Genomic DNA, 18,735 nt, shown 5'->3' with positions numbered 1-18,735 from the left:
AAGGGCCAGGAATCCATCTTGGAAAGCAAGGCAAGGATGGAGGGCTTGGATTGATGAAGATTGGTGACCAAGGAAGGACTAGAGGTAATTGCATGTTGGGTTTTGCATTGGTTATCTCTTCTCTCTCTCTGGCCGAACCGATTCTAGTTTGAAGAAGAAGAAGATTAGTTTGGTTTGTTTGGTTTCAATCGTGGAGGCTTCTCCCTATAAATAAGGGTGAACAGCCAGGGCTTGAAGCAAGGAGTGAGTGTGCAAGGCACAGAGTTCTCATAGCTACCTAAGCTAACATAAGTTCTTCTCCTTCAATATTTTCTATATTGTATTTTTCTGTTTAATTTTGTCTGTCTTGAGTCTCATGGAAAAAGGCAAACAGTGAGGTTTGTAAGAAAAAGCCATAGAACGGAAAAAGGCAGAAAGTGCAAAATTAAAAGAAAAAGCCATAGATGTCCTTAGAGGTCCTTTGTACATCTGTGTTGTGTTTCATGATTCTGTGGGAATCCCCTTGCAAGTTAAGTTAGCACTTTGCAGTTGAAAGCTAGGCAGTGACCAAGTCAAGTTCAGGATTGGGGTTTAGATTCTGGACTTGTCCCAGATAGGAAGGATAGTTCTTTGGGAGAATTGGTGTTTGTAATCTGATTATAGTGAAATTCCATCATCTTTGTGATGGAGACTGGATATAGGCTGCACTGCACTTAGCAGCTGAACCAGGATATATCTGGGTGTAATTTTTGTTCTCTTCTACTCCATTTCTGTTTCTGTTGCACAAGAGATAAAACTGAAAAATATCTCGTGCTGATCGACGAGACAAAAAGAAAAGTCTCGTGGCTGGGTACGAGACAAAAGAAAAAGTCTCGTGGCTGGTTACGAGACAAAAAGGTAAAAAAGTATCCAAAAGTTGTTTCAAGGACCATCAAGTGTTACTGAAGTGAAAAAGGGGCTAAGATTCAACCCCCCCCCCCTCCTTCTCTTAGCCACTGAAAACCATCAGTGATCAACTTCAAGATTAAGCTCAAATAAAACTTTTTTGATTCTTCTCTTTCATTCTTAATAAGTACTTCTCAAATTCTTTGGCATCATCTTGTTCAGAAACATTCCGTACTTTCCTTGTAATGTAATTTCTCACATTTTTTTAATAAAACTTAGTTTACGATGATCACCCACTGGTGCTACAAATGACTGATATGTTTTACTTGATCTAATTTCGGCTTTCTCATTATTTTCATTGGTACGACGTACAAACATGCTTAGCTCCCTGTGTTGTTTAAGCATCTCTGCTCGATCTCTACAGCAAGGATGTGAATAATTCAAAACAACTTTAGAAATGATCCAAAGATCAACGTCCTTCAATGTATGTACATAAATTTTGGCTGGACAATTTATTCCTGCTGAGAGGTTTGTCTTTAGAGATATCTTGGATTTCCATTTTCCCTCTCTACTACATGTAATTAATTGATTCTTAATTTTATCTCCCTTCCGAGTGGTGTTCCTTATTTCCGTAGAAAAACCAGCAAGTTTGGAATAATCTTTGTAGAATTTTCTAACTTCTTCAAGTATCTTGAAAGTCATCCCAATCTTTGAGACACATTGTTCATCGACAACACACCTAGACTGCAAAATGAACCGAAATATTTCATAATAACACCATTGTGCAATAACAAATGAACCAAAAATTGTGCATTCTATAAATTCAGAAACCTTGCATTCATCCAAATTCAATTTCATAAACAATACTGATTTTAGCAAAGAATGATGAAATTATTCATTATCACTTTATTCGATTGCATTAGATTTCATTCAATTCAAAATTGTTAAGGAACAAACCGAAATATTATCAAAACAACACCATTGTGTAATAATAAATGAACTGAAAATTGTGTACATAAACAACACTAATTTTAGCAAAGAAGAATAAAATTATTCATTATCAATTTATTCAATTGCATTAGATTCTATTCCATTCCATTCAATTCAAAATTGTTGAAGAATGAAACTAGATAAAATTAAGAATGATCCAAACCTCGTCCACTTGATTCGATTCAGAAGAATAATCTAAATCGCTGTCACTTATTTGAACATGAATCATTTATTGTTTTGGAACACGCAAAACCTAAACGATTTTAATTACACTATTCGATTTCAAAAAAACAAATGAGATCGAAATCTAAAGAGAAAGAGAATAAAATCAGAGGAGAACACAACGAAATTAAAGAAGAAAACGAAAATATGAAGAAAAGTGACAATAATCAGACGAAAATACAGAGAAATCAAAGAAGAATGGATGGTTTACGTTGAAGAGGAACGAAAAAGAGGAGGTTTACGTTAAAAGTCTATTATAAGTGGCGCGGTGTGTGACTCTAAATCACTTGATTGGACTTGGTTAGTGAAATCACTTGGATGTAGAGCATTATTGTAATAAGAAAATTTTTGAGTTAGAATTTTATATGTACAATAATAAATCATTCAGTTTTCTCATCAATGAATATAATCGTATATTCAACTGTCTAGTAACATAGGATCATTCCTAGTCCTCTAAAATTGTTGACAGAATCCCTGAAAATTTCCTAAAATAACTTGAAAAGATAGAAGGCAAGATTTTCATTAACTTCTGTGGAGGAAACTTCGGACATGTTTTGTTAAAACATGGCATATTGGAAAAATATGCATGAAGTCTTCTTTGCTTATCATGAAGACCAATGATCAACATGATTTTACCAGCTTTTGTCTAAAGATCCTAACAAACCAATTGCTCTCACCAGATTTCATATCCATGGTCCGTTTCTTGTTATGTATTTCATTGTCCTCGGAAGCTTTGTTTGTTTTCGCCGCACTCTTCAAGGGTACCTGTGGACTAGCACCGGATGAAGACTCTACTAAACCATTCACCATTTGCAACACCTCGCTCATCTTCGGGCGATTCTTTGGGTTCCTGACAAGGCATCGGTTAGCTATTAAAGCGAGTTTTTGTGCTGGCTTGAAGACTTGCTTCTTGTCGAGTCTTGGATCCAATATTAGTTGAAATTTCTTCCCATCTGCTAGGTATGGCCTTATCCATTCCAACATCTTCTGCTCACCCCTGGGGCGATTTCGATCAATAGGGCGCCTGCCAGTAATGAGTTCATAAAGGAAGACGCCGTAGCTCCACACATCATTCTTTGATGTCAGACGTCCGGTTTGGATGTATTCAGGAGCTGCATACCCCATTGTTCCGACAACCTGATGAACATAAATAGCCATATTAACACAAGTACTATACTTGTTAGAACCTGTTTGGAAAATATGCTGCATACTTTAACAGAAAAAGGGAGATCGAAAAAACTGGGGCAGTTTAACTAGCCATCTGCCATTGTTGAAATAACAATGATAAAATGAAAACGAAAGCAAACTTTTATGGACAAGAAATGAACCTATTTCGTCTAAAAGATTAATTTCAATACACTACCAATGTAAAACAGTTTCGTATTGTTGATTCACCATTGTTGATTCACACTATCAGCCTAGAGAATTGACAAAAAGTGAGAAATCACAGAGGGTAATGGGTAGTTATCTATGTTGATTTGGCAATTTTTGTAATTTACTTGGTTGATAGTATTAAAAAAATGTATAGAAATTGATTTGTGTTTGTCATATGTATTGAGCTCAAGAGATGTCTGTCAAAAGGAACAAGACAACTCTTACGATTTCCTGCTCCAGACAAGAACATGTTTGACACGATAAATTATTCAGCCGCTCTTAAACCATCAGCACTATCAAGTGTTAAATTGAAAAGAAAGTAATTATCTGTCTGAATATGGTAACAATATCTATTTGAGTAGTCATAGATCAATAAGGGTAGGCATACCGCTGTTGAGACATGAGTTAGTCCATCCGATGGTCCCAATCTTGCTAACCCAAAGTCCGATAGCTTTGCGTTCCACTTTTCATCGAGAAGGATATTCGATGATTTGAAATCTCTGAAAATGATCTAAAATATTGTGTAGACAGAGAGGATGGCATTAATCAACTACACCAAACCGAAGATATGAATAACAGATAAAGTACTCTCTAAGCATTCAATTTAGATCCTCCAAGGTTCCTTTTTCTTTCTATTTTGGGGAGTGGGATATGTAAATGTGCAGAAAACAAAACATTAGGCAAGGCATGCATCAATTAATTAAAGAGGAACTGGGAAATAGTGCTATACATATATATACTGCTATACCTGAAAATCCATTTCCTCATGTAGGTATGTTAATCCGCGGGCAGCATCTTGGGCTATTTTCATTCTCCTACTCCACGAGAGAGGAGTCTCAGATCGATGAGACAAATGGTGTTCCACACTTCTGTTTGGCATGTATTCATAAATCAGAAGCCGCTGGATTCCTCTTTCATCATCATCGGCACAATATCCCACTAGTTTCACAAGATTGGGATGCTCGACAACACCAAGAACATTCACTTCTGTAACCCATTCTCTATGCCCCTAGAAGTTAATAGTAAAGTAACAAATTCAATCTAGAGGAGAGAAAAAAGATAATATTAAATAAGCACAAAAAAATTATAAAATATAAATTCCTATATCACGTCGCAATCAGAATATATTCATAACAAATATCTAACAGCTTAATTAAGGTTAACAAAATGAAAACAGCATGAAAGTTGCACACCAAGAGGAACTTGGGCCCTGTTTTGGCTTGTGGTAACAATATCAGGATAGAGTACAGAGATATGGGTAGATACAAAGCTGTCTGGAGAATGAAACAAATATAGAAACAATTAAAATATCTCAACCTCGAACAAAGTTTGCCCAATTTCCTGTCCACTCAGAAACTAAGGACAAAAGTAGATATATAACTTTTATCTCTTGTCTTTGTAGCTATTGTCTCAGTTTCTGTATTTTCTGTCTTGAGACATTTACCAAGAGGCTAAAAGCCTTGGGTATAGAAGATGAAGTACATGTTTCTAACGTTTGGTCATGTTACATGACAGAATTTGTGTGATAAGTCAAGGTAAGTTTTATAACAATATAATGTGACAATATAATGTGATAACACTTATCATAATTTGTGTTATGATACTAAGACTATCATTGGACAAAAGGGGGGAAAATAGCATATACATAAGTTCACGGCAACACCCTTTTAACATTTTGCTAAGGTACCAAGCAACTAAGTAATTTCTATTACTTCAATTCTTCAAATAGAACATAAGCCGAAAAACCCTCACCTGCATTCCCCTTTTACTGAGTTGTTTAACAGCAACTTGAATTTTTCTGGAAGGATCCTCTAAACTCTTGATCAACGCATAGTAGACACACCCAAACCCGCCCTCTCCAAGCATAACCGAGCGGCTGAAATTCTTTGTGGCAGATTTGAGTTCGGATACGGTGAAGACTCTAAGGTTGCTAGGTCTTTGGGAGAAACTAGGAGTGGAATTCCTCCTGAGGGAATCTGAGCTGCCATTCTCGGAGACATCCTGCGAATTCAACTCAGAACCAGATCTTCTAACCTCAGCCTCCACATAAGTAGAGCAGTCTGATCGACCTGACATTGATTTCAAGCCTTTTGGTTCATCCTTCTTCTCTCCACCATAGTGGAATGGAAAGCACACCATTGCGCCCGGTTCGACTGCTGCTTTTCAGAAGGAACAAGGGAAATTGATAAACACATATCCATTGAACAAGCAACATGGCATCTAAAATCATATTCACAGATGGTATGAAGACATCTCAAACTGAATTAAGGAAAATAATAAAAATTTGCATCAAGCAGTTTCATAAATATCCTAATTCCCCTAGTCAACATTCCAATTTCAGAAAATTTCAACTGACGACATCGCTCTTTCCCTAACAAAATCTGAACAAGTCAACAGCATTCAGAGGAACCAATCATAGAAGTAGAAACTAAATTATAAATTAGAAGTAAAAAATGGAGAGATTCTGGAACTGACCTTATGCAAATGGAAACTTCTGATCCAATAAAGTCGTTGTTGAGTGAGAATAACAAGATTCTAGGAGAGCACTCTTAACCCATAGCCTCAAAAAGTTGAAGACTTGAGAGAAGTATGAGTCCAAAGTTCAGGGGAGGAAGAGAAGTCCCTACACGGCAGCTTTTGGGGATTCTGGTCACCTAAAAAAGTCTACAAAGAAGAAAACGAAGATCAAGGGAAAGAAAGAAGTAACCTTTATAAGGGTGGAAGAAAACGCAGTGTGAAAAGGGAAGTGAGTGTAATTAATATAAGCAAGAAAGTAACAGGCTTGGGTTATGCAATGTTAAAATGAGATGAAGGTAACTGTTAACTGTATTAACTATTAACTATTAAGGCTAACGATGTGTCGGTTTGTGGCCATTGGGCAAAGTCAAGGTTTCATTGGATTTGGTTCTTTGGTGAAGGGACAAAGACAAACACCGCGTTGTAAATGTAGGTAGTTGTAGTAAGTAGTAAATTGAATTATTGAAGTGATGTACTGAAAAGGGTGCTAAATATGAGTAGTTAGTGGTTTAATATACTTTTTTTTAAACAATGCTAGTGGATACCAATATTAAATATATGTGTAAAATAGGAAAATTTACGTATTTAAATTGTTTAGTCTCCATATTTATCCATTTACAACTTTTCAATCTAGGAGACGTAAATACATTATTTTACATATCTATAGAAATCGCTACTGGCAGTAGCGGTTTATAGATACACGTAATCCGCTATAGGCAGCCGCGGATTACGTGAGGGAATCTGAACACAGAAACTGCTAGAGGCTGTCGCGGTTTCTGTTGAGGCTGGGTTGTGTGTAAACTGCTACTGGCAATAGCGGTTTATGCGTATGGGGATGCGTGCGTAAACCGCTGGAGGCAGCAGCGGTTTACGTGTAGTGTGGGTGAGCGTGTGATGAGTGGATTTTTGACGGTTTAGAATTTCATAAATGAAATCTCGTTGCAAGTATAGTTTCTAAGCCAACAAACAATCCTTTCATGCAAAAATTTACAAACCCCAATAAAAATAATAACCGAAGTATTCAAACCTCGGGTTGTCTCTCAAAAGAATTGCAGAGAAGTGTTCTTGTTATTGGTTATGGATCGTATATCTTTGGGGTTTTGAATAAGGAATATGAAGGATAAATGGCAAGAAAGTAACTAACAACTAAGAAATCTCTTGGCAAGGAATGAGAACTAGAAGTCCTATCCTCATTATCATTATCAATTGTGATGAGAATTGTCCAATGCTCTACTTAGACAACCTCTAACTATGAAGGAAAATCAAGTAGAGATAATTTAAGTCCACAAGTCCTAGTCAAATCCTAAGGAAAGACTAGAGTTAGTGTCATTCAAATCAATTAGCAATTTCCAATTATCAATCAACAAAAGAGTTTGATAACTCAAGAGTCTCTAATTACTCAACCAAAGCCAAGAAAAGAAAAATCTACACTAACATCCTTCCAAGCATTTAATCAAACACTTGGAAGGCACAAAAAGAAAGCAAGATAAAATTGCAAGAAATGTAAATACAACTACTAATTGCAAGGAATTAATAATAACAATTCAAATCAACAATAAAGGAAATCAAACATAAATTGCATTAAAGGAAAATAGAAGAAACAAGAGTGCATCAACAAAGTAAACAATTACAAAAAGTAAAGTACAAAACTAGAGAGAGCAAAGGTAGAAGAACAAGAAATTGAAAAGGAAAAGTAAATCAAAGCGTGAATTAAACCTAGATCTAAGAAGTCCTAATCTAGATCTGACCTAATTTAGAGAGAAGAGAGAGCTTCTCTCTATAGAAACTAACTAAAGCATGATGTAAACTAAACTATGTGTCCCCCTCCCCCTTTGACTCCTCTTGATTTCTGCATATAGTAGGCTCAGAAATGAGTTGGATTTGGGCCTGGGAAGCCCAGAAATCGCCCCCAGGGTTTTCACTTTAATGAAGTCACGTGCGAGCATCGACGTGTACGCGTGGGTCACGCGTACGCGTCGCTTGGCATTTTTGCTTTCCACGCATACGCGTCATGTACGCGTATGCGTCGCCATGCGACTTCATATTCCACGCGTGCGCGTCTGCTTGATGAACGGATTTTTGACGGTTTAGAATTTCACAAATAAAATCTCGTTGCAAGTATAGTTTCTAAACCAACAAACAATCATTTCATGCAAAAATTTGGTTGTCACAAGTAACAAACCCCAATAAAAATAATAACCGAAGTATTCAAACCTCGGGTCGTCTCTCAAAGGAATTGCAAGGAAGTGTTCTTGCTATTGGCTATGGATTGTATATCTTTGGGGTTTGTGATAGGAGACATGAAACATAAATTGCAAATGAAGTAAACTAATAACTAAGAAAGCTCTTGGCAAGGATTGAGAATTAGAAGTCATATCCTCATTATCATCATCAATTGTGACAAGAATTATCCATTGCTCCCACTTAGTCAATCTCTAACTATGAAGGAAAGTCAAGTGGATAAATCAACTTGAGACCACAAGTCCTAGTCAAATCCTAAGGAAAGACTAGCTTTAGTGGAATTCAAGTCAATTAGCAACTTCCAATTATCAATCAACAAAGGAGTTTGATAACTCAAGAGTCTCCAATTACTCAACCAAAGCCAAGAGGAGAAGAATCTACACTAACATTCTTCCAAACATTTAATCAAACACTTGGAAGGCATAAAAGGAAAGCAAGATAAGATTGCAAGAAATGTAGATCTACAACTACCAAAATCAAGGAAATTAATAACAATTCAAATCAACAATAAAGGAAATCAAACATGAATTGCATTAAAGAGAAATAGAAGAAACAAGAGTGCATGAACAACAAAGTAAACAATTACAAGTAATGAAATACAAAACTAAGAAAGCGAAAGTAGAGGAACAAGAATTAGTAAAGGAAAAGTGAATCAAAGCATGAATTAAACCTAGATCTAAGAAATTCTAATCTACCTCTAACCTAATTCTAGAGAGAAGAGAGAGCTTCTCTCTCTAGAAACTAACTAAAACATGATAAAACTCAACTATGTGTTCCCCCTCCCCCCCCCCTTTGACTCCTCTTGATTTATGCATGTAATAGGCTCTGGAATGAGTTGGATTTGGGCCTGGGAAGCCCAGAAATCGCCCCCAGCGTTTTCACTTTAATGAGGTCACGTGCAAGCATCGACGTGTACGCGTGGGTCACGCGTACGCGTCGTTTGGCAATTTTGCTTTCCACACGCACGCGTCATGTATGCGTACGCGTCGCCATGCGACTTCATCGTTTCCACGCGCGTGCGTCTGCTATGCATGCGCGTCGATGAATGCATCCCAAATCCTTGATTTCCCATGATTTCTCCACTTTGCATGCTTTTCTCTTCACTCCTTTGATCCTTTCCTAGCCTTTTCAACCTGAAATCACTAACAAACACCTCAAGGCATCTAGTAGAATCAAAGGTGAATTAAAATTAACCAATTAAAGGCCTAAAAAGTATGTTTTCACACTTAAGCTCAAATTAAGGAGAATATACAAAACCATGCTATTTTGGTGAATAAGTGTGAGAAAATGGTGATAAAACCTCCTAAATTCAGCATAGAATGCACCACCAAATAGTGGTGCATCAATGTGCGTGCCTATATAAACCCCTGAAAGGCCAAAGGTGAGGAAGAGTGTTGTTTATCACAAATGGAGGGTGAGAAAAGTTTTGTTGCTCTAGTTCATTGCTCTGGAAAAATTCAAAAGAGCAAAAGGCATGGTGTGAAATTTACAGATAGAGAACCGCTCAGTATTTTTATCCGATCATCCAGTACGTTGGCAGAGATTAAGCTCAGCATATTACGGAAGCTCAGTGTGTGTGCTTCGAAGTGGGTAAAAAAGTTATTTTACAAGATTCTCATCACCGTTGTGTCAACTTGTGTAAGATATGAGACCTTTGTGATAGGGTCCGATAAAGACATGCAGGTGTTGTTTCACTGTAGGCGGAGTTTTTCGGAGGTCAGAATACCCGAGCTGCTTGCGAAGTTGGAAAATGGTGTCGACAGCTCCGGGGCATCGGCACCGAATCCTCAGTCGACGATGGTGGGTGGTGCCTCGACATCGATGCCTGTGGTAGTAGCAGCAGTTCTGGTTCCTGATTCTCAGCATGTTGCGGTTGTTCATGCCATTGTGCCTCCTGGTGATCCTGATTTTGATTTTGAGACTGAACCGGATCGAGTTGAGAATGCGATACGGGACGATGGTTCGGATGACGAGCTGGTTGCTATTGGTGGGGACAGTGATGATGATATTCCGAGCGATACACCTACACCACATGGAGGTTCTGGTTCTGGAACACAACAGTATCCTCCGCACCTGTCATTGTTGAACTTGGAAGCCGTCGGCCAACACCAGAATGTATAGCCAACCTTCGCCGGCCAGGGTATGCATGATGGGAATGCTTTGACAGAGTTTCAGGTTGGCCAGTTGTTTCAGAGTAAGGAGGAAGTTGTACTTTGTGTTAAAGATTAAATCATTTGACGTGGAGTTGAGTACAGAGTTATGGAGTTTGGTAACGGGTGCACGTGGTTGATTCGTATCACATTGCGAAAACGGAAGAGCAACTGGGAAGTTAGGAGGTACAACGGACCACACACGTGTATGGCCACATCAATATCAAGCGACCACAGATAGCTTGATTATCATGTCAGTATCAACGGCACACACCTGTATGGCAAGTATGGAGGGACGTTGTTGTTGGCGATTGCTCAAGATGGATGCCAGCGGAAACGAGAAAACCTTAAACCCAGACGGCCTCAGCGATGGAAATCGCCAGAATATCCAACTCTATAGCAAGTGGAGAGGACCCGCAAGGTTGCTCACATTCCTGTTCGCAACCCAACACATGCATTGATACAACCACGCCAAAGCGGCCGACCCCAGCTATACCTCCACATGTTGTAACGACCCAATTTTTGGTATGTCTAGATCATACCGAAAAATGAGCGTTACCAACTTGTCTTCCTAATTATTATCTATTACTTATTATATGAGCCTGATTCGTTGTTAAGGCGTAGTTATTTAGCGAGGTATTATTATTTTTTTTAAAACATTTGGACTAATAAACGGAATCATTCACAATCAATTCTCAAATAATAACAGAAACAATAGTTATAAAGAACCACACTTATACACATTTCAAACAGTTAACAACATTCAGTTATCCAGCCTTTATTAGAGTAAAGATCTTTAGTTAGAACACTCCTAGATATAGCTAGATAATACTATATATATATATATATATATATATATATATACAACATCCCATGCCCTGACCTGTTCAAGCAGTCCCTAAGCTGGCACCCAGGCTAGCCTAGACTCTATACTCACCTAGTCCCTCTGAACTACTAAAGCGAGGAAAAGTACGTTCTAAGTCTTCAAAACTCAAGTCAGGTGGAACGTCATCAAAAGGTAGAACATCTTCTACTACTCCTCTGCACGGTCAGACATTGCCACATGACGTCTCTCTAGTACCTCATCAAGTAGCCACATAACAGGAGTCTCGTACACGGGATTTAAGTTAAAGTTTGCTTACAAACGGGGTGTAGATGTTGGCTGGTCTCATAATATATACATATAAACAGATAAGACGGAGTTCACTCTAGACTCAGAAGACTACCTAGAGCGGAATCCTCTTTGCGAAATGATCATCAACGAACTACGAAAGGGTACTCTTACTTCCATTTGAAGGGGAAAGGGAGAGAGAACGGGTAAGAACTGTGGAGTTCTTAGTAGGGCCGGGGTTATTAGTTAAGTTCATTAATTTTGTGTTGTTTAGCAGATAAATAGCAGAATACAGAGAAGCAGTAAATAGAAGATACAAATAAATAGAGAAGATAGAGAAAACAGATAGCAAAACACAAACAGAAGAATACAAGAAAATAACACGAACACAGACACAGAGAATAGAATACAAACAAAGAAAGCATACATTTATGCAACAATCATAATAGAGAAAATGCACAACCAAGTATGATGCATGTCTAGCCCTAGTGCAGGTAATGAGCTCATCTGTCGGTTTCTACCCGCTCCTGATGTAACCCAGCATTACTAGCCGGATATGGCTTTCCTATTGGCTATACCCCTGTGTACAGGAAATAACCCCTCTACCACCACAGGGTCCACTGCACGCAAGAAATAACACATCTGCCACTGCAGGGATGTATGCCGACACACCTTCTGTATACAGGAAATAACCCCTCTGCCACTACAAAAATGGAACAGATGGTCACGGTACTTCTGTAGCAGAAAATAACCCCTCTGCCTTACAGAAATGAAATATGGATCTGTACTGCAGAAAAGCGTTCTCAGTGGTTGCACCACTATCTATCTGACTGCCTCAATGCAGTATATGAATATATTAACATCTCTGAGGTTGCCTTAATGCAACAAATGACGTCTCAATAGGTCCTCTGCTCTGATTTCTCTGTTTAACGTTAGTATTTAAAGCTTATGTAAATTTCGGTATGAATAGTTAGCCTGTCCCAAGTATAAGTTCATTAAGTCTATACTGAAACAGTTTAACTTTTCATACAATACCTAGCCCTAGTCGCAATTCAAGGACTAACTATGTTGCCCTAGTTCGTTCGCTAATCTCTGTCTATTTTTCTGTCATTAATATTTTACAGACTTTTCCTTCAATTTTTATCTTTTCTTCAACTTTTTATCTTTCTTTTATCTTTGCCTCACTAATATGTTCTTACCACTCCCTAAATATTTTATGAAAGTAATTATGAGATTCTGCGCTTAAAGTTGTCTTTCTAAAGCTTTTACGAAAAACTGCTTTTTTCGCATTATTTTATTATTTTTATTAAAATATTATTTTTAATTAAATATTATTATTTAATATTTTATTATTATTTATTATTTTATCATTAAATTTTTTAAAATTACCCTACTTTAACTTTTAACCTTTAAAATTTATTTTTTACCACCCGTAGCTTTTAATATTTCTACTTTAACCACCCTAACTTTCAGAAATTATCAAATAACCCCTCAAACACTAAAATAATTACAACCTTGCCCTTTTTAAGATCTAAAAGGTGTTCTTCAATGTTCTTCACCACACTCTTCGTGTTCTTCGTAAATTTTTCAGATTCTTTCTTTGTTTTCACCCATTTTTCAATCTTTTCAGTAACCGATTTTTACCATAATTCAAAATAAAATTGCAGCCACTAAAGTCCCTTATTTCCCACTTGATTTCAACACAAATTCAACCCCAATTTAAGTCCTAGGGTTCGTTTTTTCAGCATCCATGAAGAACACAAATTCAAAGTTGAATATCATCAAATTTCATCAAATTTTCACTAAAATTTCAACAAGAATCACTCATATAAACAATCAATTTCAAGCACAGCCAAACCATATCATAATCACACAAATTAAACACAATCAATAAAGATTAAATTCGTTAAACCTTACCTGGTTTTGCTGCTCCTAATTCGGCTATACTTTCAGGTGGTCCTTAAGCACTTTTTCCTCCTAAATCACATCAAGAACAACTTTAAATCCAAAAACCCTCAACTAAAAAAATCTTACTCAGCACGTTAGGAAGGGATATTTCACCTTAGCCTTGTTGGAAATTAACGTTTCTTGACCCTCAAGTCAAGTTAAGCATGATTCCTAAGGAAGAACATCAAGAAAACACATGTTTAAGCATGTTTCCTTGAAAACCGAATTGAAGAGGGAGGAAGACAACCATCTCACCTTATTTCCAGCCTTGATATGTTATATGGTTATGTAGAGGAAGAAGAGAGGATCATTTTGGTGAAATCGGAGTTTTGATTTGAGTTTTAGTTCAGCAAAAATCAAGCATTGAAATTTTGGAACTAAGAACTTTTCTCTCCTTTTTCTCTTGATGATTTTCGTCCACAATGAGCAAATGAGGCAGCCTTGGGGGTTTTGGGGGTGTAGGGTGAGTTGTGATTGGTTGGCTTGGAGGTGGATTAAAATAATATTAAAATATCTCTGGTGTATAACTACTAAAACTAGGTGTATCGGAACACTTGTAAAAACATCTCTAAAAATTATTTTCTGAGCTACTAGCATAAATGACACTAGTAATATATTTATTATGAGAATAGAACATGTATGATAAGGCCTTAGCATTACTAAAGTCATCAAAGAGTGCTGGTGCTAAGCTGCACTAGTAAACTGTGAACCCGGTTAAACTGATTCCTATTTTTAACTAAAACTGACCAGGTAACATTATAATATCATTCTAGCAGCTTCTAATACTCATATAATGATAATATTATACTATTATCTCTCTTCTCTCATGAATCAATTCTGGTTTGTCAAACTGAGACTATTTACGAAAATCAAAATCAAAACTCCTAACCGATACGGTTCAAAAACTAGATTCTCTGCGATTGCGTTATTGATATATCAAAGGATTGAGATGCTTGATGATATATCAGAGGTTTTCCCTTTACTAATCTTCCGGAAAAATCCGTGCCTTCAGAAAAGATCTCTCGTACTCGAAAAACAGGGTTGTTACACATATCATCAAGGTTCGCCACAAATGGCAACCACCGTATATGTACCCGGTTCGCACTCTTGTCCCCAAATAACTGAGTGGATAACAGCATCATGATGTAGGCACGTGCGTAAATGAAAACAGTGTCCTCGATCGCATCTGCTGGTAGACCCTAAACCTCTCATGGAACCATGTAAAGTGGACTGTCATCTGCTTGACCTTATTCGGTGGTGGCAGCTCACCGAATAGATCCTGAAACCACTCCCAAGCTGGTCGGGCACCCTCCATGAATTTCTCAAACTCACTAAGACAACCACTCATGGCCTCCCCATCGACAGGCAACCCAAGCTGAAACGCCACATCCTGCAATGTCACTGTGCACTCTTCGAAAAGCATATGAAAGGTGTGCGTCTCAAGACGCCACCTCTCGATGAACGCACTGACCAAGGGCTCGTCCAACCAGAACCAGTGGCTGTTTAACCTGGCTAAGTGGTACAATCTAGCCCTCTCTAAATACGGGATGATCCTGTCATACATGGGCATATTTTGTTGCCATCTCACACTATAGATACACTTAGCAGGCTACACACACAACGCAAAAGACATACCGTAAATAATTAAATTCTGCTATCTACAACAAATCTCCCCATCTAATAACAACAAATAACTTATAGCATGATGAAATAGCGACACAAATTAAACAACTAAACAATTAAACTATTAACCTATTAGTCAATCGTCAAATCAAAATGCGAAAAAAAACTTGTTTTTGGGCCTAATACGAAAAAAGGTTACACAATTAAAAAAGCCCTTCAACAAAAATTGATTTAACACAATTTCAGGACCTCGATCTAATCCCTTTATTAGGTTGGGCTCCATTCAGCATGGATGGATAGATGCCATACGGCCGTTAGCTATTAAGTATTTCGTATATAGCATGACTGTTACCCTCCTCCCAAAAGCATTTCGGCATCTGTGTTATTCTTGGTCTCACCTCTCACCCTGTGAAGCAAAGCTTGTTAAGGAAGGCGGCAAGGGGGAAAGAAATTGGCAACTCCCTTGGGGGAATAAAGAATCGATCGTCTTTGGTTCCCACCAATCGATCTTCTGTAGAAGCAGGAGGTAGCGCGAAAGAAGAATTACAATTGCAAGTCGCCTTGACCCGGTAACCATTAACATTGTAATAATAAAAATATTTCTTACAAAATACAATATAAGGAAACTAAATGAACAAAAACCGCTATACAAACCGATTCCTATATACAGCCTCACTACATTCCACATCCTAACATGCAATGCCAAATTCCAAACTATAAGGGTTAAACTATAAATTCTACTTCCTCTACCTAACAAACCATTTTTCTAATTAATAAATGCCAAGTCCTAAAAAAAATAAATGCTAATACTAAAAAAAAAATTGCTAATGGTAAAAAAAATATAACATATAACTAACCTCGTCAGCAATGACACCGGCAACATGGGTAACACCATTCAGTTGGTACAGGCTCCTTTCTTCTGCCATGGTATCTAACTAGAGGTCGCACTAGGATACTTCGGCCCCGCTCTCCAGTTGCTCTGCCCTCTCTCTAGAATTCTCTCTCTAGAAAAATACAAGATCCACTCTAAATGAAAAATCCGCTGTTGCCTACAACGATTTATATAGGCACCCACACTACACGTAAACCGTTGCTGCCTCCAGCGGTTTACGCACGCATCTCCATACGCACCAGTAGCGGTTTATGCACAACCCAACCTCAACAGAAATCGCAACAGCCTCTAGTGGTTTCTGTGTTTAGATTCTCTCACGTAATCCGTGGCTGCCTATAGCGGATTACGTGTATCTATAGACCGCTACTGTCAATAGCAGTTTCTATAGATATGTGAAACAATGTATTTACGTCTCCTAGATTAAAAATTTGTAAATGGATAAATATGGAAACTAAACAATTTAAATACATAAATTGTCCTGTAAAATATATATATTAAAATATAAAATATATATTAAAAATAAATTAAATTATATATATTTATATATAAATACATGATGAATAATTTTTATAATTTATTTTAATGTATATTTAATATTTTTATATATTTTTTTGTTTTTTATTTTTCTTAATATATTTTAACATGACGTATTAAGAATTGATTTATCCTAGATCTAAATTTCATTTAAAAATTTGACGTTAAACTCTATTTAAATATTTAATATTAGCAAATAAATTATTATATACATAGAACGGAATCCGAATTTCTGATAAATGTTTCAACCAATCCAAGTAGTTAGTTTAATATCTATTATTAAGAAATGAGCATTTACTATATATACGTTTGCTGATTTAAATTTTGAAATTGAATTAAGCCTTTTCATTCTAATATTTTATATATATTTAATTATACTATGGACATATAAAAAAAATTAATACTAAATCAATAATTGGTATAAAATACATTTTAAAATATAAAATATTCGATCGAAATAAATTAAACACTATATATATTTATGTATAAATATATATTAGTTAATTTGGTGATTTTTTTATGTGTATATAATATTTTTGTTTTTCTTTTATTAGTAATACATTTTATTTTTAGATTTTTAATTGTAATTAATTCGTACATTATATCAAACTAAATTCCCAAAGATAACGAAGACCATACCATGAATTTTTGTTTTAATGATGACAATTAGATTTTGAGAAAAAAAAGTTACATAAACAAATATTCTTGCGCCAAGTTTCAACTATGTCTCATTTTTTAATTCTTATTTTAAAGCCCAAGTACCTAAAAATTCTCTGTCATTTTCACACCTAATTTAGTTAGGAACTTCTCTTAAATTTCATACTAAAATTTTGGATGGTTTGCTATGGAGTGATTGAGGAATAAGGGCTTCCGAAGCGTGGCGCTCGTTCCTGCTGAGTTATTGTAGTCCTTAGTGGCTTTGTTTCTCGCTCTGATTTTCTTTTCTTTTGTTTCATACTTGATATAAAATAAAATAAAGTTGATAAAATAAAAAAAAATGAAAAGAATAGTAAAACAACAGATAAACGGTGAACTGAATTTTTTTTTTGGTGCGAAATTTTATGAAGCTTCGTGGACAATGGCGAGAGTTGACGGAAGTTGTTCCAATTTCCACGTTGCAGGTCGGTCCAGTCTCATGGCTTGACTCACTGTATCCCTGGAAATTAAACTGTGCTGGTGGAGTGGGGGAGTACACCGTATAATCATAATTTCATTAGCGTTTTTCTTAAGTTTTTTTTTCTCATGAATTTGAATGACGGTTCAAAAATGATTACAAAGAACAAAAATAATTAAGAGTGTCTTTCACAACTACGTTTATTTTTTTTAAAAAAATAAGCTTTTTAAAATTTCAATTTTTTTATTTGGTTAATTTTTCTCTTTATAAACATAAAAGTGATTTTGATCACAAAATTACGTTTGCAAAAAACAACACTTTTTAGCTTTTTTTTTGCACTTTTAACTATCTTTTAACTATTAATATTTAATATTTATTTTTCTTTTACCAACTTTATCCTTCATATATATTATTGTATTATTTATAGGATTCTTATTATTTTTTTTATAGGAGTTCTTTTTTCTATTATTTATTATTTATATTTTTTTATTAATTTTTATTTGACATTATATATTTTTATAATAGTAATTTTTATGCATTATATTTATTATTATCTTTTTATAATATAATTTATTGATCCCATTAGAAAAAATAAATTAAACAAAAAAATTAACTATAAATAATAATAATATTAAAAAATTATAGCGTACTAAAAATATATTATATAAAAACATATAAGAAAAAAAGTATAAAACAAATTAAACATGTATAAAAAAATATCATTATAATTTAATGTCATGTCTTTTTTAGTAATTATATATCTATCCAAAAATAATTTTAACTAATATTATCTAAACAATATTTATTTTATCAAAATAAATTTTAGTATAGAATTACCAAACATAAATCATATTGACACAAATTTACTTTTATCCAAAATCAATTTTATAGAATCACTTTCATTCAAACTCTAGATTGACAAACCACAATCCAAACACACACTAAATAGTTGCCTTTATGGCAACGGATTCCTTACTCTGTTTTTGATGAACATTAACCGTCATAGAAATATTTAAAATCTGGCCCTGTAAATTTGTTTTTAGAAAATTTAGTAATTAAAATTTTGTTTTTTTTTTATTTTAACACATTCCTCTTTTTTAATCACAATTTTAAAAAAATAGACTACTTTTAATCACAAATTAAAAAAGATGAGACA

At 35.6% G+C, this 18,735-nt stretch overlaps 1 protein-coding gene across 2 annotated transcripts; it reads right to left on the bottom strand.

The window, feature by feature from the left end:
* Positions 1-2,407: 2,407 nt before the first annotated feature.
* Positions 2,408-6,378, bottom strand: LOC112754076 (serine/threonine-protein kinase PCRK1). 2 transcript variants are annotated; one of them, XM_025801671.3, is made up of 5 exons: positions 5,926-6,378; positions 5,203-5,606; positions 4,199-4,459; positions 3,839-3,961; positions 2,408-3,213 (listed from the first exon to the last, which is right to left on the bottom strand). In XM_025801671.3, exons 2-5 carry the CDS (start codon positions 5,587-5,589, stop codon positions 2,698-2,700), a joined length of 1,287 nt encoding a protein of 428 aa, XP_025657456.1. In that variant the 5' UTR covers positions 5,590-5,606; positions 5,926-6,378; the 3' UTR covers positions 2,408-2,697. The 2 variants fall into 2 exon arrangements, with proteins under 2 accessions (XP_025657456.1, XP_025657457.1); XM_025801672.3 differs by having other exon boundaries at positions 5,203-5,603; positions 5,926-6,181.
* Positions 6,379-18,735: the final 12,357 nt, after the last annotated feature.

The sequence above is a fragment of the Arachis hypogaea genome, chromosome 16 (assembly GCF_003086295.3).
Source record: "Arachis hypogaea cultivar Tifrunner chromosome 16, arahy.Tifrunner.gnm2.J5K5, whole genome shotgun sequence".
Lineage (NCBI taxonomy): Eukaryota > Viridiplantae > Streptophyta > Magnoliopsida > Fabales > Fabaceae > Arachis > Arachis hypogaea.
The sequence above is the reverse complement of the archived record's forward strand: the minus strand, read 5'-3'. Positions and strand labels throughout refer to the sequence as shown.